Below are 25,376 nucleotides of genomic sequence, written 5' to 3'. Positions count from 1 at the left end.
TATATATTTTGCCAAAATCTCAAAATGGCCAAAAATTTGCTTACTTTTTTCTGTGTATCTCTGCAAAATTCTGCAGAGAAAGGGAGAAAGATTAAAGGATAAAATCTATAGTTTACATACAGATGGATGTAGGCAACTCTTTTGGCCATTATAAAGCCCATTAGGTTGAGAGTCTTAGGTATTATTTAGCTGAAACACCTCCATATTTGATACCTTGAGTGTACACCCCTTTTTGCCTGTAAAGTAAAGTAAAATTTTCATCCCATTGGTTTTTGATAAGGGCAAAGCCTTCACTTTTTTACCCTATAAAATTCAAGCCCATGCATTCTATTTATTTCTCTCACACACTTGAAACACAAATGGAAAAAAAAAATTGATTTTGAATGTATTATTGCAGCTTTATTCACAGATTTTCACTATCTCAATTAATGTATACCATTAACAAATAGAGTTTAGTATTTCACCAAAGTACATTGGTAACATATCGTTCATTAAAAAAAAAACATTACAGTAATTCTGAAGTTTACAGAACCACACGTAGATTTTGTACTAGCTGAACCACAGGTGAAGAAGATAACTTTGAAACAGGATTCTATGTTTATATCAAATTTCTTTACATATCTATAACCATTTAACCTCGTCAAATATGAATATATCTGTTGTACCATCAAAAATTTTCATAAATCTGTAATATCATGCTGAATTCTTGAGAAGAAAAAAACATGTAAGGGATAATATATCTTGGATCAGCATTTTGTGATGAGGTAAATGGCTCAGATGTTATGCATTCTTGGGAAATTAAAATAAATTTTCAAGCAAATATAAAAGAAACTGTGTGCACAAAAAAAGGGAATAGCAATTTATAGTTTTAACTTGGAAGTAGACAGATTGACTAATTCTTGTATCAAACTCAAACTTTAATACTAGTTTCTAAATGGAGATTTTCAAACATTATTTCATTTGTAGCCTACAATACAATAAACAATATAAAATTTGAAATCTATAAGATTGTAATCTTATAATGAGCATACTTTTAACTTCTCATACATGGCAATATTTCCTTTCATACAATATCTTAAACACCAGAGCAATGTTTGTGTTACAGATATATTTTACATCAAGAAGTCAAATTTTATTTTCAAATTACCTTCAACTTTCTTTGAAGAGGTACTATATGTTATTGAGCAGTGGACTCACCCTCGGATTAAATCCACAATTTCATGAGTGCGGGAGTACACCAACTGCTTTTTAGTTCCACTTTTTAAGAAAAAATTCTTTCACAATTGAATCAAAATATTATTACTTCAATGGGGGTGGGGGGGGGGGGAGACAGGACAATTCTGAATATGTTTATAATAAACAAAGATAAAGGTCGCCACATTGAAGGAGGGGCAATTTCATTTTCAATTAAATGAAATTTTTGCTAAAAGCCTGTCTAAAGCTTTTGGTAACATATCAATGATATGAACTATATTGAGTTGTAATTCTTAAATTTCAATTTTAAAAGTGTCATGAGCATTGCCATTTTTTTTTTAATGCCTAATCTTCTAAAAAAATTGAGATTTTTCTGTGAATGAACAAAAAAAAATCTTCATTAATGCATCAATGACCACACAAATTTAGTAATTGTACATTAGAAAACTACATAAAAGTATACATAGATTGTATTCTAAAATTCACCCCCAATCCAATGCTTTTTCAGGGACCTTAAATTTCAACCCCAAATATCAAACTTTAGATGGCAAATTTCACAAAACCTGTGTTTTACATTTCAGTGAACTCAACTTATAACAAATAATGATTTTTCCCTTTACCAAAACTCAATAAAGCTTAGAAAGGGCATATGCTTGATATTCACAACAAGAATGTGAAAAAGTAAAAGCAATTCAGTAAAATAACATTATCCACATGCAAGTCCTTCAGAGAGAACCCAAAGCCATCAGTCACTGAGTCATCTAGTTGCTTATTTAAATACCATTCTTGAACACTTGGGTAAAGTAATCTTGAAGTCAAACCATACATGTATGTCTAACAATAACCAAGGTATACTAGTAATTCGAAGGGAAAAAAAAATACACTGAAAAAAATTAAAGTTTGAAAATCATATTCTCTAGATAATCCACATTGTAATGATTTTGTGTTAAGTATTATTACCAATCTTTTTGGTAAATTTTGATATATTCAACAATTGAGTAATACTAAAATGGAAGATTCTGTTTCTTTCTAGCATTCAATCCCATTCCTACTCTGGAAGACTAGCAAGCTTCTGAATTGCAATACACATACTTCTCAAAGACAATAAGACTGGTTTATTTAACCACACATTGTGCTTTGCAATATCAAATGCATTTTCCCCACTCTCACTTTATTTTTATTGACAACTGCCATCTTTTAGGAATGAACAAATATTCACTTATTACTGGGAACTGTTGCTGGGCTATTTCACTGGAATACATATGGTCATACAAATGTTGGCAATACTATTTATTTATCCTACTGATATAGCGATTTAAATGTAACAGATGAATACATCTATCATAAATCGCACACTGTCATGGTATGGTCCTTAGAAACCAAATATAAGCGGATAACACATAATGCTCCTTTGTGAATGACCATACAACAAAAAAATTCATCCCTATGATCAATCTGTAATTTTTGAGTTACAAAATGCTGGTTTACCATTGTTTTTGGTTGTTGTGGGTTTTTTTTTAAGACCGTATTGGGTTTTGCAGGAATGTACTGCTAAAAATAACAAAATAGTATCACTTTGTATATGAAAAAAAATGCCTGTAATATAATAGAAAATTGTGTATGACAATGAATGCTTTTATACTGTATGTTCAACTTGTGCATTTGGGAAAATTGGCTTAAACAATTCTTTAAAAAAAATAGTAGTTTTAAACTCTTGAAATTGATGGTATATAATCGAGTGTTTATTGGAACAATTCACAATAGGGATACCTAAAAAGGAAATTGATTGAGGCTGAGGGTCAAAATACTTGACGGGAAAGAAATCTACCCCGACATCACTGTTTCTTTGTTGTTGTTTTTTTTCCTGCTTACCGGTATATCAAAACCAACTTGTCAGAATTTTATTTACCCTTTCAATAACTTATTATTAGAATGGACAATTCTCTATAATTGCTTGGTCCTCTGGCTTTTTTTTATATTTCAAACATAATCTTTGGGGTTATTTTGATATTGGAAATAATTTCACATTTTTAATATCATTATTAAGGAATTCTACATTGTGTATATATTAGTGAAATATTAGATCCAGTGACTGAGTGATGTCTGATTGAAGTAAGACCAAAGAAATTATAAATTATAACAAAAAAATCACAGCAGAAGAGTAGACTGCCATTGCTACTTTACATTACTCAATAAACAAAAGTATATAGTTCATATCAATTACCCCTTGCAGCATTACTGATCTACACTGATCACAACAGATGTGAGTTACACCTTTCTGGTTCTAAACATGCAGGACTACAATACAAAAAAGCCTCATGTACTGATTAAAACAAGTCAAGATATCCAAACAGCAACTAGCCATGATTTTGGCCATCATAAAGTTATACAGTAGCATAGAAACATGAATAGTACCATGTCTGATGTATAGCAATAACATTGAAAAATGACCTTTAAATCATTGATAATCATATCACATTATGAATATAAATTACATAACTTATATACAATTTTATAAAAAAATATATGAAAGCTATTTACAAAGTTCCATAGTTGATGTCTCCATATATAGTGTAAGAGTGCATCATGTGAATTGGCTGGCTTGAGGAACACTTTTTAAAATCACTTTTATATACATTTTATCACATTTCAGAATTGATGAGCTCTATGAAGTCTTTCAAAATATTGACTAAGGTCAAACCAATTTATTCTAAAAACAAAAATGATATATTGATATCGTGATAGAACAGATTCCTCTTCAATTGGTTGATGGTTTGAAACCACTTAAAAGGTAGGAAAGAACAAAGAATGATTTATAAGAAACAAAATATACCTAAGTCCACATAATGAAATATATTAAGAGCCATAGATGTAATTTAAAGACATAACATTAGAAACATCATGCAATCATCATAATGCATGAGTTAAAGCAAATAATTCATAGTAAATACAATATACCAGATTGTACAATGCTTAATATAGATAGAAAGAAGTGCAAAAAAAAACGGAAGATAAAATAGAATGCATTAAGTGAGTTTGATATTACATGCAATGGCTAATGTAACAACAGCATATTAGGTGCATTCTAATTCAGCTTTGATCAATCACACACACTATTTTCACAAGGCCCCTACGCAGTACAAAATTCTTTTATAGACTTTATACATCCATGTTTCTTAAGTCTTGGGAAGGGCAACATCAACTCATCTCTTGTCATAATGCTTCATCCTCAGAAATGTTTCTTTAGTGACATGAGATATATTCTCTCCGTCTGGAATAGCTCTATGAGAGCTTCATTAGTTCAATGGTCCTTTATTTCCCATATCTTTTGGTGGTGTAGTTCCTTATGAAATAACCTGGTGTACTCCAATCACTTGCAGGGGTAGGTGTCTTGTAGTATCTTGATACAGCACTGTTGTAGATAGGTAGAAGCTCTGCAGCCTCACTTGATAGAACCTGCAAAACATTAAGTTTTCAATAATTCAGAGATAACATGAAGTTTTCAATAATTCAGAGATAATTCTTCACTTCTCATAATAAAACTCACATTTCAATAATGGCGGCAGTATTAATGAATTAACATGGATAGTAGCAAATCTCTGATTTGAGACATCAACACTCAAACCTATTTAGGAATAAATTATGATTGACATTTCATTTTGGGTCTTGAAGATCACAAAAAACAGTATTTTCTTCTCTATGACACATATTTGTATGCCTTCATGAAAGCAGAAAAGCTGCTGAAAATTATATTCAAGTTCTCAAGTTGTTAAATAAATACCATATGTGTAGATATAAATGTTAATGATGGTTTTTAAAATTTGTAGAACAACCTATCATCATTTGAATCATAACAAGGAAATAATGACAGATATTCGGTTTGTAATTCAAAATACTACTTTGGCCTTCCCATATAAACCTTATACATTGACGTCACCATACCATCATTTTAGCTACGGGCCTTGCATGCATTGATTGGTGACACGCAGCTTGTGTAGTTCTGAAAATTCTGTTTCATGCATATTCCTGTATCCTCTAAATCAAAACTGTTTTTCTAATTTTTCAGTATTATATGGAGTACAAACCTTGAGATAGACTACGGCATCTGTACCATAACCATCCATTGAGCTCAGTGTTAAATCACCATGGAAATATTTGGCATACAGTCTTGAGAGGGGAAGACCATATCCATAGCCAGCCTAATTTAGAAAAAGGAATACAAAGCAAAGAAAAAAAATACTATTAAGAAACTGATATGATGAACAATCTAATATTTTGCATGTAAGTAGAGGAGTATTGAGATAAAATTAATATCTTGGGGACAATGACTTAAAATTGGTGCATTTAAAAAGTACAATCCAATAGAACTTAACCCAGAGCTGCCAACCTGAACAAGAACATTTCAGTATTTTTAAAGCTGAAAATCAGTATTTTGGCGAGGAAATCAGTATTTTCAAAGATATACCATAGGACAGCACATAAAAATGAAACTTGAGAAATCAGTATTTTGCATGAAACCATCAGTATTCTTCTCATTTTTCAGTACTAAATATGGAAAATCTGTACTACTTGGCAGCTCTGTTAACCCCTACATCATATTGCTGCTGAACCCTTTGGGCCACTACTCTAGAATCATCAAGGTAAAATTGAGCATACAAATTAAAACCAGAAAAACAAACAAGTGTTAATATAAATATGGTCCAATGTACATTAAGTGTCTTAGTCAGCACACACAGAATTATTAGTCTTTCCTTTCTGTTTTTTTTTAATCAAGTTTTCAGTCATAGTGATTCTCTTCCAGCCTGAGATGATAATCAATGATACACACGTACGATGAATTTCCCAACAGTGTAAACAGAAGTTAGTTATAAAGTGATGATGAAATTTACCAGAGGTGGTATTGTGCTAACACCAGGCTTTGGAGGAGTAGGGGCAGTAGAGTACATGTAGTTAAATAGCAGATCAATTTCACTCTTGGGGATTCCACCACCTTCATCTGATACCTACGTAGAGAAAAGAAACAAAACAAAAATAAAGCTTACTAACAAGATGTAATGATCAGTGATTCAATTCTCTAATATTATTATTATCAATATTATATTTGTATTTTGTAAACTTTTGGACTCCTGCCATTTACAAGCTTTCTTAAAAGCTTTCTACAGGTGTTCCATTTTCCATTTATTTCTATCACTTACAATATTAATTTACTATGCTTATGTATTTGATCTATTTTTGTATACTTTCAAATGTACATATTTTGTTGTTTTTTAATGGAAAAGAATAAATGAATTGATTTAAGTGTTCAAAAGTACGGCTACCAAATAGGCTTGGTAGGGGGTTCCGTTTTTCTCAACATGAAGAATAGTATTGCAGCTACTTCCCTTTTTCTTTTTACAAATTACTCATTCCTATCCCAGCCTTAGTACAAACTTATTCTGCATTGGGGCTGGAGATGGAATCACATAATGTTTGATACTTGAATAAAGACTTCATTCTAATTGTATTTACAAACATAGTTTGCTTAATTTCAATGAAAACATACACTGTATAAATGTTTGTACTCCCACCATAATTGTGATTTTTATGTCACTGTATATGGACATATACATATATATGCATTTGTAATTTGTAAACATGATGTAAAATAAAATTTCCTTAACAATCATTACATATATTCAGTTAGATACTTCAAAGGACTGTTGACCAACATGTGTGAGCAATGATAACACTTTATAATGTTCAGTAAAGAGTCATGCAAAGAACCCATTTATTCAGATAAGAATCTATTTTGAAGGTGCCTTAGCATTGAGCACTACAAAATATATAATTAGATATGTTTTATCTTTAGTCATTGAATTGTAAACAACCATGAACATGTTGACTATAGACCCAATAAAGTTTGCTAACCTACAGAAATGTAGGACAAATGACGAAGAGGGAAAGATAAATAGCATGTAAGACCATTTGAGATATTATCTTATCAAGTATCTGCCGGTAAATAAACATTGCTCTAAGTTTTCATAACATCACTTTACAAATAAAAATATCTTGGCATTGCCTAGCTTTATTGCTGACTTCAAACAATTCAAATGTACCAAATATTGAACCCCCTCCCCCAACAACATATATTCATGTCTTAAAGCTTTGTCAGTGACTGACCTTAATGGTAACATCTTCCTTTCCTTTTGTAACCAGGATTCCTATAGGAGGGTATTCAGAGGCAGAAGGTCCTTTGTGCTCCATCACTGCACGCATTGCATTCTACACAACATTAAAAAGGGTAGAAATAATATATTAAGAAGCAATATGGTTAGGAGCACATCAAAATGCCTATAAAGACACCTTCAAGATAAAAATCAAATCCCAAAACTTATTAAAAACAGATGAGAAAACATTAGAAATTATGTTTAACATTTCTTCTTTTTTTAAGACATTGAGCCCTGTTAATAAAAGTAAGTTATGCACTGTGTAACATTGCCAAAATTACCTTTATTAGGAAGTGAACAAAGTGATGAGTGTACATGGGAGCAAGGGAAATATCTTGAATCAATACTTGACACATAAATAATAATAATAGTACATTTCTTAAATATGCATAACACCTATTAAATTGGAAATCATTGTTTTTAAAACACACATATTCAATTATAAGAGGAGATGAGTACTTACCTTTAATAATTCAAACATGATATGATAGAGATGGGAAGGAACATACACCATACGTATACTGTCACTGCCATCACGAGCTGTAGGAAGAGGGGAGTACATAGAGAAAACATTATACATGGCACATACAGTTTTAATTGATTTGTCTTCACTTGACCCAATCAGAGTGAACTTGGATAAGTATGTGACAGTTTCAATAAGAGAGAACATATGTATTTTCGGGAATAAGCACTCTTTTCTGTTTTCATTAGTGACCATGTTCATTCAGCTGTATCTAAACCATTCAGGATAGTGAATTATTTAGTCTCAGATTTCATCACTTGCAATTCTCCAAATAGGCAGTATTGTTGCATTTTTTCTTTTCAATGTGCATTAGAAATAATATATTGATAATTCTTTACAAGTTCAAAATTACCAAATATTTGCATGGAAAGACAGTGACCTTTCCATAGTACTGACAAATTCAAAGTTTTAGTGATTAATTTCCTTTAAGTGTTAATATTAAATAAAGGATACTTAGTAATTGCAATGAAAATGGGTATAGTGAGTGAAGATTTTTTACATTTCTGCTGTATTATGCATGCTTTTTAGGACTTTTTTAGGACTCAAATTTACTGGGTTAAACCACAAAATGTACCAACTTTGTCCTGAAGCAAGAATAACATGTCCTTTACATCCAAATTACATTTTCTATTATATTTTCTGCAGGAAAACTATTCGGAGCTCAATAAATTATCGAGCATGCGCATTACTCTCCTGGCAAAAATATTGAAAACTATACAGAGCTAACGCTGAATCCTGGACAGAGTGAATAGCAGGTTGTCTCTAGTGAGAAACCCTTGCAGTGCAGCGACACAGATAATGATCAGATTTCAATGTGCATGGTGGTGGAAAAAATTTGGTCTAAAATATAGACCAACTTGGACAAATTCCCAAATTTATTGTTCAAACTTGAAGAGATATAAAATAAATATACTGTACCAGGCGTTTTTTACAGTACTAGTGGAAACTATTCATCCTCAGTTAAAATGGCTATAATATAATAATAGTATCTGCCAGTCCTACCTCAGAAGAAGAATTACCTCTATACTTTCTCATAGCCTGGTACATATATCATATCTGGAAACATCAAAACATATCTTTATCTTTAAATGATAAGAGGTGACATTAGCATACATGAATCAATTCTCTTAAACCATGATATGTTAAACTCTATAAAGGAAAGGAAAAAAATGGTACTCACTATCAATCCACCTCACATCAATATTAGGTGAAGCAAGATAATATTGATCACAAAGGTACTTGGCACTGTCATATGCATCTAATCACAGAAATTCAAACAAAAGAATTGAGACCGATTAAAATATATATTAAAGTGGTGCTTGACACTGACATAAGCATCTTTAATACATTCAAACAAAAGGTGTGAAATTGATTACAATGGTACATACATTGTAGCACTGCCTAGTTTAATCAGAGAAATTGAAATAAATGATTTGGGATTGATCATAGGATTTGATCATAATTACTTTTACTATTATAGATATCTAATGACAAAGATTTTTTTAAAGGTAATTGACTTAAAGGTATTGTTTAACTTTGTAAGCAGCCGATTTAAAAAATTCTCAAACCAAGATGAAACATGTGTACAAGTGCATCTATTAGAACTAATAAACCCTGAAAACAACCATTATTGAAAATGAAAAGCTAAAACTACAAGGCAAACCCCCATTTTGTAAATAGGTGTCTTATAGATGCCTAAATAGTACACATAAGTGTATGGGATCGGGATGAAATTAAGATGGTGTTTCCGGTCACTTTATATTTCAATTTTTGAAGCACTAAATAATTATTTTCGAATGCAATTTTTTCTGGGCTTCATTTGTGTAACATATCACAGACACAGGTGACAAGTGTGACCTTCTAGCTCAGATTTTTTTGAAAGTCAAACCAATGTTAACCAATCACTTTAATTCATATATTAATTTATACTGGTATTATGTACAAAGATCAATATTCAACAAGTGATGATTGATTAGTATCTGTATAATGTAAAAAGTCTCAGGTAACCAATTACATTCAAATCACAGGTAATCTAATATCAAAGTTTTCTGTCCTTTTTAATAAAAATAACAAGCCTGGAATCCTAAAGTAATAAAAATGGTTGCCAATTGTTATCATAGATAAATTAGAAAATCTTGTGTGTAAATATGGGAGGAATAAAGTCTGTGATCATATACATCTGGTCCTCATTCACTTCAGGTCTGCTGCTCACCACTCAACATATATTCCAATCTTGCGTTGTTTTGTTAGATGTAGGTTTCAGGAAGTCAATGTCAAAACAATATTGAGAGCATTGTTCCTACAGGAAGATGTCAGCCTTGTTAGGTTATAGTGGCAACCTTGGATATTGTACCATCTCTAGTGTAGTATAATAGGAATGAAATGGATTATGGCTGTACAATTGCAGTGTGTGGTACTCTTATCACATGTATACCAATACTGAAAAATATACTTGCCTTGAAAAAATAAAATTATGCAAAACAAGGTAGGGCTTGACAATCAATTCAGTTTAATGGGAATGAGCAAAGGAAATGAAAAAAAGCTATTGCTGAAAATCAATTTTGATTGCGTGAATTCCATTTCCTCAATCTCATTTACACCACCACAGGAGTATGCTGGTATGTACATATGTTAGTTCTGAAAAAGGAGTTGGATCATACCTGCCAAACTTTGATAACAAAAAATCAGTATCAAAGCCACGAGGGCGCAGAGCGGGTCACGCGCGAGAGGGTTTCCCCCTCCCATGGTAGGGACTCTGCATTTTCTGCATGTAAAAGTAGCATTTCCCTACACTTTTTAAAGCAAATTTACCCTCTTTACCTTACCACAGGATGACCTACATGTAATGTTAGTCTACTTATATGTAATTTAATATCATTTATCAATTAAAACAAAGGTCTTTAAGACATCATGTTTGTGACAAAAAATACACCCAGTTTCATTTAGGTGTGATTTGTTTTCATTTAAATCTATATGGACTTAGAATAATTTATTTGAGCATATTTTTGTGAGGGCCTCTATTGTTGGAAAGTGAGATTGATGCAGATCTTCATCTCCACAGATTCTCTTTTTAATTAGAAAAAACTTATTTCAAGAATTCAATTGGGTTTTGGGCCAAGGGATATCAATTCAGATTTAAGTTGGCCTACTGTATTAAAAACTGAGTGCAAAAAAAAATTGAACATTTATGTATCAAGTCTATCATGCATCAAAATAAGCCAAACATTGTCATCTTATTCATATTATTTTACCACACAGGAGTAGTGACTGAGGACAAGATTATATCACAACCTTTTTTAGATAAGTGCTTGTTGGCATAAGAAAGCAGATTTTCAGCCATGACAAAAACGGAGCTGAAGCTTACGGCGGCATACGCCCGACCCACACCCACCACTGCACTTGCGGTGCGCCGGTGAGACTGGGGGGGGGGGCTGAGGCGCAGCAACTCGGGCGCCGGGAGTTTAAGCAAGTAGATTTGGCGTTTGGCTCTGAAGGCTCAACTTGCGATCGAAAGTTAATAATTTTCTTTCTCACAAATTTGACAATTATTCAAAAAAATAAAGTACAGATCAATTTCAACATTGCGTAGGGATAGATCTAACTTGAGTAACTGCGTCAGAGCACGGCCGAGCGGGTAATTACGTAAGCAGCCATTCGGCAGACTCACCAATGATATTAACAACACGCTCTAGACACCGGTAGAGGACACATTCACTAACTCACTCCACAATACAAAATCATCCGGCGAAAAGGGCAAAACCTCATATAAAAAGTGAATTTTTCTCACTTAATCACCATATTTCGGGTAAAAAATATCACCATCGTTAATTCTTTACATATCATAGTTAGGAAACAAGGGGTCTAAAAAAAGTGAATTTTTCACGGTTTTTCCGATGTTCGTGGATTTTGAAAACGTGTCCTAACTAAAAACTGTCACTTTCGCGAGCCGATGTCAGCCGCCATTTTGTTCCGGAAGTCAACGCTAATATCGGCCGTTGCGTGTACGCTCGTAATTTTCACATGCATTTTCAATGGAACTGTGCACTTAGCTGTGTGCTCCAGTTGTTTATGCGTTAGTCGTATCTTACAGCCGCTTATGCGTTAGTCGCATCATACAGCCATTTCAATAATTTCAACACTATATTGATTGATCCAAAAATCAGAATTTTGGTTTAAAAATTCGGAATTCGGAATGGAGGCTAAAAAAATCTGTATAATTCCGCCAAAATCGGAATGGTTGGCAGGTATGTTGGATGATCGGCAGGGTGACCAAAGAAGATATGGAAGAAGCAAGTGGTGAAGGAGAGTATGAAGGTCGACTATACAAGGATGCACTGAATAGGGGAAAGTGGATTGGGTGGAACAGCATGGTAAGACTGGCAACCCTTGTAAAAGGGAACTCCTGGTAAACCAGATTAAACAATCTGTATTACTACTACTCCTTACCCCTGATTACAGCTACAATGTCACAACTAGGGTCTATACTGCCAACATGGAGTGGATGCGTCTTGGGTGTATGTCCAAACATCAAAGCTGAAAAATAGACAGGAAAACGCATAAAAATCCAAATATTTAAGTAGTTAACTATCATATCACAGTCATCTTTTGAAAAGATTTTCTGCACAAAATCCCCATATTTTGGAGCCTTCAAGGTAAAAAAAATGTAATTTGAACATGTCATATATACGGAAAATATTTAAATAAAGTATATTGTGTCACCTTGCAAATGGCCTTTTAAAGGTTTCATAACTTACTGTGTTGGTTGATGAGCATCCTGATACTTATTCTTGAGATGTAGAATCTATCCAAGAAATACTGTACATTATTCTCTTCATGTTGGTCTACCTTATAACTTTCTCTCATTTCTAGTATACCCTGCAAAATGAGAAAACAAATTAAACATAAATAAATATATATCATAATTATATCATAAGTTTCCTTTCTAGAATTCAACAGGAGTATATTAAAAACCAGTAGCTAAATTCATGGTTTTTATAGCATCTAATTCTTTATCTCATCATTTTGGGCATTTGTTGAAAATGAGCACTTACATATTGATCAGGTATCATAGATTTGTGATACCTTGGATATTGTCTCGTAGAACCTTGCGAAGACGCCTGGCACCACCCTTTCCATGATGGGTCATAAGTACTTTAAAAACTTATTCCTACTGCCATTTTATAGACATCACTGTACATGTATGACAGACATGTATGAAGATTTGGGTTCATATAAATTTTAAAAAAAGTTATTGTATTTCTGCAAACTACCTGTAAAACTTGGAGACCATCAAGATAGAAGCTGAAGGCTACTTTGCCAATTCAATGTCCAAATTTAAAACTTTAATTACCTTTTATACAAAAGATATTTTGGAATGTAAATCAGTAGGACAAGAAGTCCCTGTACAAAAACACATGTACATTTCAACAGCTGTTAGAAATAAGATTTATACCTGTGCCATTGTCTCAACAACATTGACGTGCCTGTTCCTAATTGTAGTGAGTTGATTGATGTAGCTGAGATAAAATAAACAAAAAAAGAAAGAATAATGACAATAAGAATCTGATATGTAAGGCTGTTAAGACATGGCAAGTACATGTATCTACCGGTAAGCACTTCGAGGTTTATTTTTACCCTGGTCATTGAATCAGTCATATGACATTAATTTTCAAAATGTCTACATGTAGCATAATTATTCCTCATATGCCATATAACCAACATAAGTATTGAATATGTGTGCAGGGTTTCAAAAGAGTAGAACCTGTTCAAACTTTATGTGATGACTTACAACATAAAACACAAGGGCCCTTTAAAAGTCGTTCTCTGATATATATATGCCAAAACATACACCAAAACCCATGATCACTCATACCAGTATATATGTACTCACTTTTGTTTTAGTGCTAAAAGAGGATAGACTACACAATACATTCCAATGTGCACAGGCAATATTACATTACTGTTAAAATTTATGATCCCCTTCCAGTTAAGAAGTTATTTTGAGATTACTTACTGTGATAAAGTTGTCTCATCTTCTTCTGACTTTTCGACATACTCTAGCAATTCCTCAAATGTTTGTTGATACCTAAATAAGGAGGAGAAGATATATTTAAATTCATTATCATTGCTGTACTAAACACAAAGGATTGCGTTAAAACAAGGAGATATCACCTCTAACATCTCCTTGGTTAAAATAATTGATAAGAGATTCTCTATGTACAGCTATTCATTGCCACTGGAATCTTTAATCTTACATGTACCGGTAATGCAAGTGGAATTCTTTTTAAAAAAAAGACTGAAGACCATGTTACGCCAAAGAAACAAATATTTGGATTACGATTTATCAATCATTCCTGTTAAAACAAACAAATGTTTGAGGCATCCATGAAAAAGAAACAAATCTCATGATCCAGGATTTCATTAGAATTAGAAATGCAGTTGAAAGGGGGATGGGGGGAATTTCAAATTGCACTATTTTGGGGTCACAAAAATATAGATAATCACAATTAACAATATGTCATAGAAAATCATGCAAGGAAGCAAGGCTACATGTAGGCCAAAAGATGGTTGAGACAATGAAAATGGTTTTTTTTTCCTAAAATCTGGTACAATGAAAAGATATACAGTGGTATTTACCTTCTACAAATAGGTTTCATATCATTATAAAGCAATGTACATGTGGGTCCATGGTCATTGGAAGGACATGACAACCATGTGTACATCAACACATGCCATCAAACCTTTCACAAATAATAAAGGGATCAAACTTCAGCCACCAGACAGAAACAAAATAATGTTTTGGTCATGGTGACGTTCATTCAGCCACAATCGATGATGATGATAATAAGTTCTTAAATCTAGAATTAAAATCATTAATGAAAATCTTGCACTATGAAATAATGTTACAGGTAATAAAAGTATTAATTGGGGCTGTGATGCTACAATTAAAGTATAATGGAAATACTAAAATATGAGAATAGAATAACATTTTTTGAGCAGAACATCTGGCAACAAATAAGGGAGCATGAATTGTGTTTTCAAAAGACTAGTTAGGTCATTGTCTGATTTTTTTGTCAAAATTTGTTTGAAACCATGTGAGTAATAAAAAACTTAATTCCCAATTTAGCCCTTTGAACCCTGAATTCATTGGGAGGGTCGTGACCCTCACCCTGAATTACTGTACTTGAGCATTATCGGCAAAATGAAAGAACATAATTTGAAATAACTGATCTCCTATTCTCATGATTCAAGTCCCGCCATGTCAGTGGCACCTCACTCCACTGGTACCCGGTCTGGCATGGCTGAGGTTGTTTAGCTTCCCATACTAATGATAATCTCAAAGTTTGTCTCAAAATCACTGCTTTGAGGGCAGTAAAATTCAACAATAACGTACGCATGGTCCGTCTATGCCTCGCCATGTATTATCGCACAAGCCTGCTTGGTACATTTAGGGTAGTATATTTTGGTAATTTTTTTATGCTAAAACCTTACAAATGAAAGCAAATTGTCAACAAAATTATAAACTGAAGTTATTGACTGAATATCTCTAAAATTATGTCATGTTAAAAGGTCACCTGGTACATGTACCTAAAAGCCAAAGCTTTTCGAATCACATGACTTGAAGCCAGTATTCTGGCTTTCGGGTATATTCGCGTTCACAGTGAAGCCAATATTCCAGCTTTTTGGGTTCAAAGGGTTAAGAAAAGATGTATGCCATGAACACATAATGGCCTAAGACTATGTTCTCCCAAATAATTTGATACCATATTTACATGGTTAACACTTGGATGGTCCGGAGGTATTCTTTGCAGTGATGCAAATTTTGATTTGTGCCAAAGTAAGGCATGATTGCAATGAATGAATCCAGATCTCAAATGTCATAATCCAACAAGGGTTGCACTACATTACTTTGGCGCAAATCAAAATTTAAAAACATCACTGCAAAGAATACCTACCGATTATCCAAGCATGAATGAATGAATGAAAGAACATTTAATTCCAACGATAAAAGAATCGATACATTTTAAGAACTTGAACAAAACAATGGAGGTAGTAACTCAGAAAGCACAGCTTGTGATGAGTGCACCGTGCAATAAACAATAAATACATAATACATGAAGAAAAAAAGCTTATCTAAACAGTGTACAATACAAAACAGGGAAAAAAAAAACGGCAACTTTATATGAAATACTAGTATATCATTTGCAAAAGTAAATAAATCGTTAAACAAATCATCCCACAATTAAACCTACAAAGCAAATCACAAAAATTTAGGGACCAGACCTAAGTTTTTTTTATTAAGTTTTGTCTTAAGTTATTCAAAGCTGGTGCATTTCTGATGTCTGTAGGGAATTTGTTCCACTTTTTCAGACCTATAAAACAAATATTATGTTGATAAGAAGAGGTCCTGTGTCTTGGCAATGCATTCCACATAAATATGGTATCAAATTATTTGGGAGAAGTTACTCTTTCCAGCCATACATGATGATTATGTGTTCATTGCACATTTTATTCTTAAATCTGGGAGATGTCAAGTTTTATTTATTCACTCACACGGTATAATAATAATGCTCCCTTTAGGCCAAATAAATCTGCTCCTCTATATCCAACAAATTTTTAATAATCAAGTAGGCAGAATTTACCCAGAACCAATGCTTCATCACCCCAAAAATATCCCCCCCCCCCCCGTGGAGATGCGACACTAATTAAAACATACATGTATTTACATTGCACAAAATGAATCATCATACTGAATTTCAAGGTCTTTTTTCTTATCATGTCAGATGAAATAATGTATACATGTTTATCATTTGCAAATAGCAATAAAATACACCAATTCCAACATGTAATCAAATCAAAGAGAGGATTGGGCCCCATGAGTAGTTATGATCATTTTATCATGATGACACCTCAGTTTATATTCAAGTGAACGTGCAGGTGAACATGCAGGTTTAACTTCCATTTATAGATAACAGACTACATCATACAGGAAACTGAAAAAGGATGTGAACAATGGAATACTTGGCTTCCCAAAAAAATCAAAATGATGTCCATGACTTTGCTTTGTTAAGTAGAACAAAGTCTAACAATTTATCACTTACAGTACATTTATCACTTGTAAATGATGTAGTTCAAATGATATAAAAAGTTCCTATGGCCTACATTTTACTGTACAATGACATAAGTGGAATATAAAGTAATAAACTCATGTATATTCCATCAGCACTATTAGAACTGGGATTAACCCTATTTTATTAAACTGGGCTATATTTTAGACCAGGATATACAGGGGGGTCAAACTGACCCCCCTCAGATCTCGACCGCTGATTGAGCGATCGCTGCGAAAATAGAGCCAGATGTAAACTACAAGACTGTATAGTAAAATTTTCAAAAAATTCATTGTTCTATGCAAATGAACATATGAAATTTGCCCTTAATTTGTTTATTGTGTATGTTTTTGCCTTTAACTCAATTCATATACATAGAAAGTAGAATGCTAAATTTTGGTGAGAGTATCAAATTTTACATTTTCTAACAAATATCTACAAAAAAATTGCAAAATATAACTAATCTCTTATGAATTTCATTGTACTTTTAATTCTGATGTATTTCTTTATTTTTTCAAACCTTTGTTTTTCATTGTTTTTATCCGATGAACTTTTTCGGGGACCGTTTTGAGATCATAAATAGCATAAAACAATTCCATCTTATCAAAAAAAAGTAGGAATAATCATTCATTCATGATTGTTGGTTGAAAAACAAAATTTGCATTGACTTTGTACACGGAATCCGAATCACGTTTTTGAGCAATTTTGAGTCTGACATGCATTTACAAAATGTTGAGTAATTTCGGCACCGCGTACCCAGGCGTTGCAAATTGGACTAAAAGATGCACAAGACTTGAAAGTAAAAAGTCAGCAAGGGCACTGTCAAAAAATTTGGCACGACAACGTAGTGACGAAATCTGTCAAGGGGGGACAAATTGACCCCCCCCCCCCATTTAATAAGGGTCAATTATGGATAGAATATTGATTTCCATGTTCATGTAGGACTCTGTTAAGAGGGCTTGTATGACCAATTACATTTCTATTAGTTTTACAAAAAATGCATGTTGAACCTTACCATCCTTGTACCATACGAACAGAAGGCATTTGTAAAAGCTTTTCAGGAAGTAAATTGATCTCTTTCATGATGTTGGCAATCCTGACTGGAAGTTCTTGTCTCAGGAATAAAAATGACTTGGCAGAGTCAACATGTTTACTCTGACCTGTGTTTTAAATAAGATTTAAAAAACAAAAGAGAAAGAAAAACCTTGATTAGTATGCTTATATTATACAATATTTCAAAACATGTTAAAATAATACAAATGCTTACATGAATGACTGTATTTGATTGAAAGGAATCACATTTGGTATGTCATTCAAGATTTTGCAAAGAAATAAAATGAATCATGTTTTTAATTGTGCTCTTTAGAAGTTTTTCATTTTTTAATAGGCAAAGTTTAAAAAGTTTGTTAATCTATAGCAGTTACTAGGGGGATTTTATTACATTCTGTTCACATAAGTTCTCAAGTCATATCATTAAATTAGAACACATTGCTGACAAATACAGAGAAAAATATTAATAACAAAATGAAAAATACTACACGTATTTGAAATTCATGTCTTGAAAGGCAAAAATAATGTCTCATCATTGGTTGAGCATCAAAAAAGGTAACCCGAAATCAAAGGTAAAATAAAAATACCAGTATTTAACTTTTGATGGAAAAATAAATAAAGATGTGAACTTCATCATGTTTGCAGACACACTTGAAGGCATGAAGCATACTTTGCATACAATGGGGAAGAATTACAGATAATCAGTCCAGTGCTGGTATTGAATTACCATAATGTACTGATAAAGTTTGAAATTGAATTCATTCCAGTTTCATGAAGACATCATGTAAACACAATCACAATATAAGCATTCATTTTCATTTTCACTTTTTTTCTTTAAATGAGTATGGTAACCTTAATGTAAATGTAGTTCATTTTGTGGCTCCTGACTGTTGACTACTGATGATAGCATCTTTATTTATATTTTAAAGGCCTTGAAAGCCTTGTGAGGTTTTAATGTCATAAAAAACTGGAATAATTTAAAGGTCAAATCTACCCCAGAAAAGTATTCATAAATTTGAATCAACAGATAAAAACCAAACAAGAATTACACTGAAAATTTCCTCAAAATTTGATGTAAAATGCAAAGGTTTTGACATTTTGAAGTTTCACTTATTTTTCACAAAGCGGTTAGCTACATGAAAATGCACAACTCAGTGATATTCAAATGAGTATAAAGTCAATGATATCCTGACATTGTAACTCACTATTTCTTGTTAATTTTTGTTTGAAAACTTTGAATTACATAATATTTCAATTTTTACCAATTCTACAATAAGGAGTCAAAGAGGACACTCTTGATTGAAAAACAAAGTTTTGAAATGTTTAATGGTAATTTCACATGTTCAGGAGGAATAACAATTAGTTTCACATGCCAATATGGAAAAAGTATTTTGTATAATGAAATACAAAAGAAATATCGAGTGGGTGATGTCATCAGTTCTCTCATTTGCATACCAATCAGGATGTGCAGGGAACTGTTTTTTTTTAATATGCAACACTTTAAAATGTCACAACTTTAATGCAATTTTGATGAAATTTTCATAGTTATGCTTGTTGGATTTTTCTCTGTCTGTTCATGAAACAAAAGTAGCCACATCAATCAAACTGTATGTAAAGATATTATTCAATAATAGTTCAAGTGCATTTGATGAAAAGGAAAAAAAATACAGAGTCCTGGAGCCAGATCAAATGTGCATGCCATCATTGCCATGTAGATCTAAGTCTAAGTAGGCTCTACATGTAAAAAAATTAGATGACACAAGATTTAAAAATATAGAACAATTGTATCCTGCTCAACTCCCTGCTTCTTTTTAACATTTCCTCTACATGTATAATTATAATACACTCTGATCGTCATGCCCTTAATTATTTCATGGAATGTGACAGATGTAGTGACATCATTGGCCAGTGTACATGTACATGTCATTAGACTGAAGTCATATTCCACATGTACATGTAATATTGATGACTGTGACATGACAGTATCATAGACAGAATATTCTATTAGAGCACTTGACCCAGGCTTTGGAAAAAAATGGCGGTACAGTTCTGCATTGTCTTAGCCCTGGACATGTACGTTGTTACAATGATAATTCCATGTATTGTATTTGGGCAATACAACCTAACAGTTAATAGGAATATTATCAGAGCATTCTCATGGCAACAAATACAATGTAGACTTGTAATGAGTGTCCTTGGAGTTTCTTACTATTTATCTATTCTTTAAAATGTGTTCACCACATGGTTCCTTCTTCAATACACTAAAGTACATGTACATGTAGGCCGTATCTTTCAGGACAAGATCCTGGGATGTTGTGTGAACCTGGTAGGAGATATAATTCTATGTTGGCAATTTAATAGGTATGACAAGACTTGGTGGTATTTGTTTAAGGAATGTCAATACGTGCAGCTGGTCAGCTTTACTCAAGCCTCTTTCAGACATATGGTTAGACAAAGCTCTACAAAATTGTCCATCTACATACTTCAGACATGGGGAGACAAATCATCCCACTTACAACAGTATAAAATACAAACTACATCATCTGCATAGTGTTACGCTGATGTCCTGAATTGTATTTTGTCATATCTGGATTGATTCATATCATTTATAGTTCTCTTGTAATAGGGGTGTATTGTCACTACTGTGTTGACTACATATTTCCCTCATAGTATCAAATCAGTAAATTCTATGTAAATAGGTACATGTAAAACTGACTTGACTATCCACCTTTTCTCCTGTTTATCTTTTCAATTGAAAGAAAATAAGCCAAATAACATTCAATCTCAAATATTTCATCATCGTATTACATGTAATGCATAAATTAGTCAACCTTCTGTGAGTCAAATGATTGCTAAGTCATCCCATCAGCAGAGCTGCCAACCTGAACAAGAACTTTTCAGTATTTTTAAAGCTGAAAATCAGTATTTTGACGAGGAAATCAGTATTTTCAAAGAAATACCATAGGACAACACATAAAAATGAAACTTGAGAAATCAGTATTTTGCATGAAACTATCAGTATTCTCATTTTTCAGTACTAAATACCGAAAATCAGTACTACTTGGCACCTCTGCACCAGGTTTAGAAAAAAAAAATTGTTAGTCAAACATATTTGTATCCCAAGAGATTTGGCATTAAGAGTAACCTGAATTGTATTTTTTTACCATGATAAATTTTGGTCTTATATCAATTTCATTGTCATGATTTTTACATTATATCAATATGCAATTATGCATCTAGATGAATTGTACTTTTTAATAAAGGAGATCATAAATGTCCTAGATGTAAACATAAACTTAATACTAACATTAACAATCAGTTTAAATAAAAAATCTTTGGGTCTTGTTAATTCAACTGATTGAAAGAAATACAGATTCCTTGAAACCATAGTATACAGTACACTGCAGCCTGTACGAAAAAAAAAAGAAAACAAATTTTGTAAACAAGGCATAGCTCTGGCTGTCACCACAGTATGCCAGTGTCATGCATTGCTGCTCATGAAAGGCTCCCCATTCTCCTTTCTGAGAGTGTCAACACAAAAACCCATTCACAGCTCCTTTGCAAATCAAGTACTGTATTTACATTGGGGGCTTGGCACCCAATACTCAATTCTGATTGGTTGCTCAATGTGGGAGTTGGCAGATGTGTGTCTGCCAGTAAGGAGAAGGTCACCTTGTGATGTATACATGGAACTGTACACGTACTGCAGATCTATGCCTCTGTACATTGTACACGAATTGTAGTCAAATATTGTGGTCAAATAGCCAGCATAAACAATCAACCCTTCTAAGAATAACTAGTAAATGTACTAGTACTATAGATAACAAAAATGGATTCAGCTGGATTATATATTGGGTTTTCCAACAAGGAAAACAATAAAGAAGAGTATTACATGTATATGGAAAAAAAATACATAGTACAGAATATTCCCTTAATTAGTGACTTTTAGGAATATGCTATTTTGTATATGAATGACTTCAAAGAAAATCATGAATAATGCCTATGAGCTTCTGAAAGTTTGTTGTCTTAATTTCAAATACAAAACCAAAACTCTCTCTCTCTCAAAATTTAACCATAGGGCATCAAGAGAAATCACTGAATTTTTGGCAAATAAAGTATAAAAAATAAACATAACATGTTCCTTATGTGACATACAGTGTAATTCATAGCATAGCAAGTGGAACAATTGTAAAGGACCAGAACTAATTGTGTTATATGTATATTACATGTATATCAAAGAATATTTTTCATGACTAGGAGGTCCTGTGAATGACACAACCAAATCAGGGAATAATTTTGCTTTACAAATGTGAATACACACACTAGCATTTTTGGTCATAACTGAAAAGCTCTCAACTACTTCATGTACATACATGTACAGTCCTGTGTAAAAATATGCTATACAAAAGACTTTATGCATACATGTAGCAGTCTTTCAAAAATGTGGAGCAAATTGCGATGCGATACCAGAAAAAGTATTTCCTGCAAATTCAAGAAAAAAAAAGGAAATTTAACAACACTACAGACAAATACTGGTAAAGAAAACTACAAGTGTTCATATTCAGTGTGTACATGGAACTTGAGTTGTATTTACATTAAAAATATATATTTTTTTGTAATCTTGTTCTCCCTCCATTCGATAGTGGAGATTGGCAACTGCAGTGTACTGAATGCTCTCATTTGTTTTCATCAGTATAGTTTGGGCTTACATACTGTATCTAATATCACCTCGGGGTTTTGAATTTCACTATTTGGGGACTCAGGCCACTTTTCTAGACGAATTAAAAAATAATAAAAAGGCACAACAAATCTCTATGGCAAATGAGCTATGAGAAGGGCATTGAGGCTACATGTACATTGTAGGCCTACTACACCAATTGGATCAAATTAAACCCTACATTGTACGGACTGAACTACATAGTAGATGCAGCTGAGTAGATGAACATACAAGTACTTTGTACCATTCAGACCATTTATTTCATAATAATGAAAATAATGACAATGTTAATAACAATAAATATATTATGCTTAACTTACATGTAGATTCAATTACGCTTAGTTTTATTTTTAGGATTTATCAGTAATATCGATAATATTTATATCTTAGTTCTTACACTGTAATTGTAAGAGAGCCAATAAATAAAGAGGCTCTAATAGGAGGAAATTATTTTGTAAACAAATTTTCGGCATTACTCCTATGTATTAAGATTGTATGCTCGATCTTAATGAAAATCATAAGTCAGAAAAAATTGGAACCAGAGGGATTCGAACCTGCCATCTACTGCTTTACGGGCAGCGACTTAACCACCAGGCTATTCTGGTTCACGGCTAAATCACGATGAACTGGAATTCAAATACCCTCGATCCTCTTCTTTCTGACTCATTAATATATATATATATCATAACCTTGTTCATTGAATGAGTGTCAAGACTTAGCCTAGCCTAGGGGGCCTACCTAGCCAGGCGGCTTCTTGAGAGTAAAAATCATTTACTGACATAGGCTTACTCTCAATGAAGCCAGGTCTTCTTTCTCATTCACCTACACGAAGGATGCCAAAACCTGAAACTTTCTACTTTCCTTCTAAAAGATCTAGCCCTAAATCTTGTACATGGGATAAAACTTCATTTCCAACATTTCTACGCTCTCATTGTTATTTTTGAACAAGAATTCATTAAAAAAATGAGAAAAACATTGTGAAAAGACGGAAGAGACTTGCCCGATGTTTACGCCGCCGTCTTGTTTCCTAATGTTCTTCGCCAACGTTAACAGACCCGTGCGTCGGGTAACGTTGACGAAGAACAATAGGAAACAAGATGGCGGCGTAAACATCGGGCAAGACTCTTCCATCTTTTCACAATATAAGATACAAAAAGACATTTTCTTCTTTTAATCTTAGAATACTTTACCACAAATTAGAATATTGGCATTGGCTAACAATGATTTGACTTTTTAAAAATCTGAGCTGCGAGGTCCCACTTGTCACCTGTGTCTGTGATATGTTACAAAAATGAAGCCAAGAAAAATTGTGTCCAAAGTCATTAAGTGCCTCAAAAAAGTGAAATATAACGAGACCAAAAACACCATCTTAACTTCATCATACCCGTAGATCAAACTGATCTTTAATTATAACTTATCTAAAGCATTTCTTTTGATTTCTTTCATTGGTTTCAGAGTTTTTAGGTTGACAGAAAGGCATTTATGTACACTACATGTACATATTTCATCTCTCCCCTTTTCTTTAATTACATGTCCTGAAAACGTTATTCTGTTATGCCTTCATTTATTTTATTTCGTTCTGCATTCAAAATAAAATGTTATGAAAATTTTAAAATTGTAATAATTTTTAACCATTTGAAAACAGTGTGTAGCTTTACCACCGAACGTACCCCCCCCCCCCCTCCCAACTCACAATCATAAATTAGGAAGGGAATTGGAATAGAAAGCAATCATGACTGAGACATGATGAAGTTCTATAACACTTAGTTACATAAATGCAGTCTACGGAGTACAGTCAGCAGGTCAGTAGGCCTAGAACCTAGTCGGATCTAGCCAGGAGGCTTCTAGAGAGTAAAAATCATTTACTAACGTTAGTATTGTAGTAAATGATTTTTACTCTCGACTCTAGAACAGAAGAAGCCTCCTGGCTAGTCAGATAAGATTCACTTGAATTTTGAAATTGAATATTTACCAAAATCCATGAATTGCTTGATAGAAAGTGGAGATGGTGAAAACTTTGAGTAGTATTCCATCTGAGCCTGCATATTCTTCTTCGCCATGGCGAGTAAGCGCATGGTTAAGCGTACCATTTTGATCAAATTCTTGACTTCGATGCAAGCCTTGGCTTTGGCTTGGGCCTTGGCTGGCGCAGGCTGGATAGTGCAACTGGCTGGTGGTGGATGATGGTGGGCCCTGGGACAACGGAGGCGCTACCGCAAGGGAGCGGAGGGGGAGCCGAAGTGTGAGCGGTGCGACTTCGACAATACCGGGTACTGCAGTGACAATAATTAATGGTCAAACACAAACAGCTTGAACATCAGATTTTCCCAAAAGCTATTTCACTTGGACTGAACAGTAATGATATTTTCTCCTTAGAATGCAGTCATGCAAAACTCCCAAATGAAAAAAAAAATGATAGTGCTGTAGGCTGTGAAAATGCACGAACCAGTCGTCACATAAATCGATGCACGTCGTGGAAAATAACAAAGTTTCAGACGCGCGCACACAGCTGATTTGATTTTAAGTTTGAGTTGCCGAAATACGTTTAGTGGTCAGTTGTAAGACACATAATATTTCTT

The 25,376-nt window shown here is 33.2% G+C and overlaps 1 protein-coding gene across 1 annotated transcript; it reads right to left on the bottom strand.

Annotated features, from left to right (window-relative positions):
- Positions 1-388: 388 nt before the first annotated feature.
- On the bottom strand, positions 389-25,286 carry LOC121410485 (pyruvate dehydrogenase (acetyl-transferring) kinase isozyme 2, mitochondrial-like). Its single transcript, XM_041602617.1, has 12 exons — positions 24,770-25,286; positions 18,046-18,190; positions 13,937-14,008; positions 13,376-13,439; positions 12,678-12,798; positions 12,370-12,456; positions 9,104-9,181; positions 7,864-7,940; positions 7,354-7,455; positions 6,084-6,197; positions 5,280-5,393; positions 389-4,650 (listed from the first exon to the last, which is right to left on the bottom strand). The coding sequence occupies exons 1-12, from the start codon at positions 24,885-24,887 to the stop codon at positions 4,507-4,509; spliced, it is 1,236 nt and encodes a 411-aa protein (XP_041458551.1). The 5' UTR covers positions 24,888-25,286; the 3' UTR covers positions 389-4,506.
- Between the last annotated feature and the right edge of the window lie 90 nt (positions 25,287-25,376).

Source organism: Lytechinus variegatus, chromosome 3 (assembly GCF_018143015.1).
Source record: "Lytechinus variegatus isolate NC3 chromosome 3, Lvar_3.0, whole genome shotgun sequence".
Classification (NCBI taxonomy): domain Eukaryota; kingdom Metazoa; phylum Echinodermata; class Echinoidea; order Temnopleuroida; family Toxopneustidae; genus Lytechinus; species Lytechinus variegatus.
This window is presented reverse-complemented; position numbering and strand designations above follow the sequence as displayed.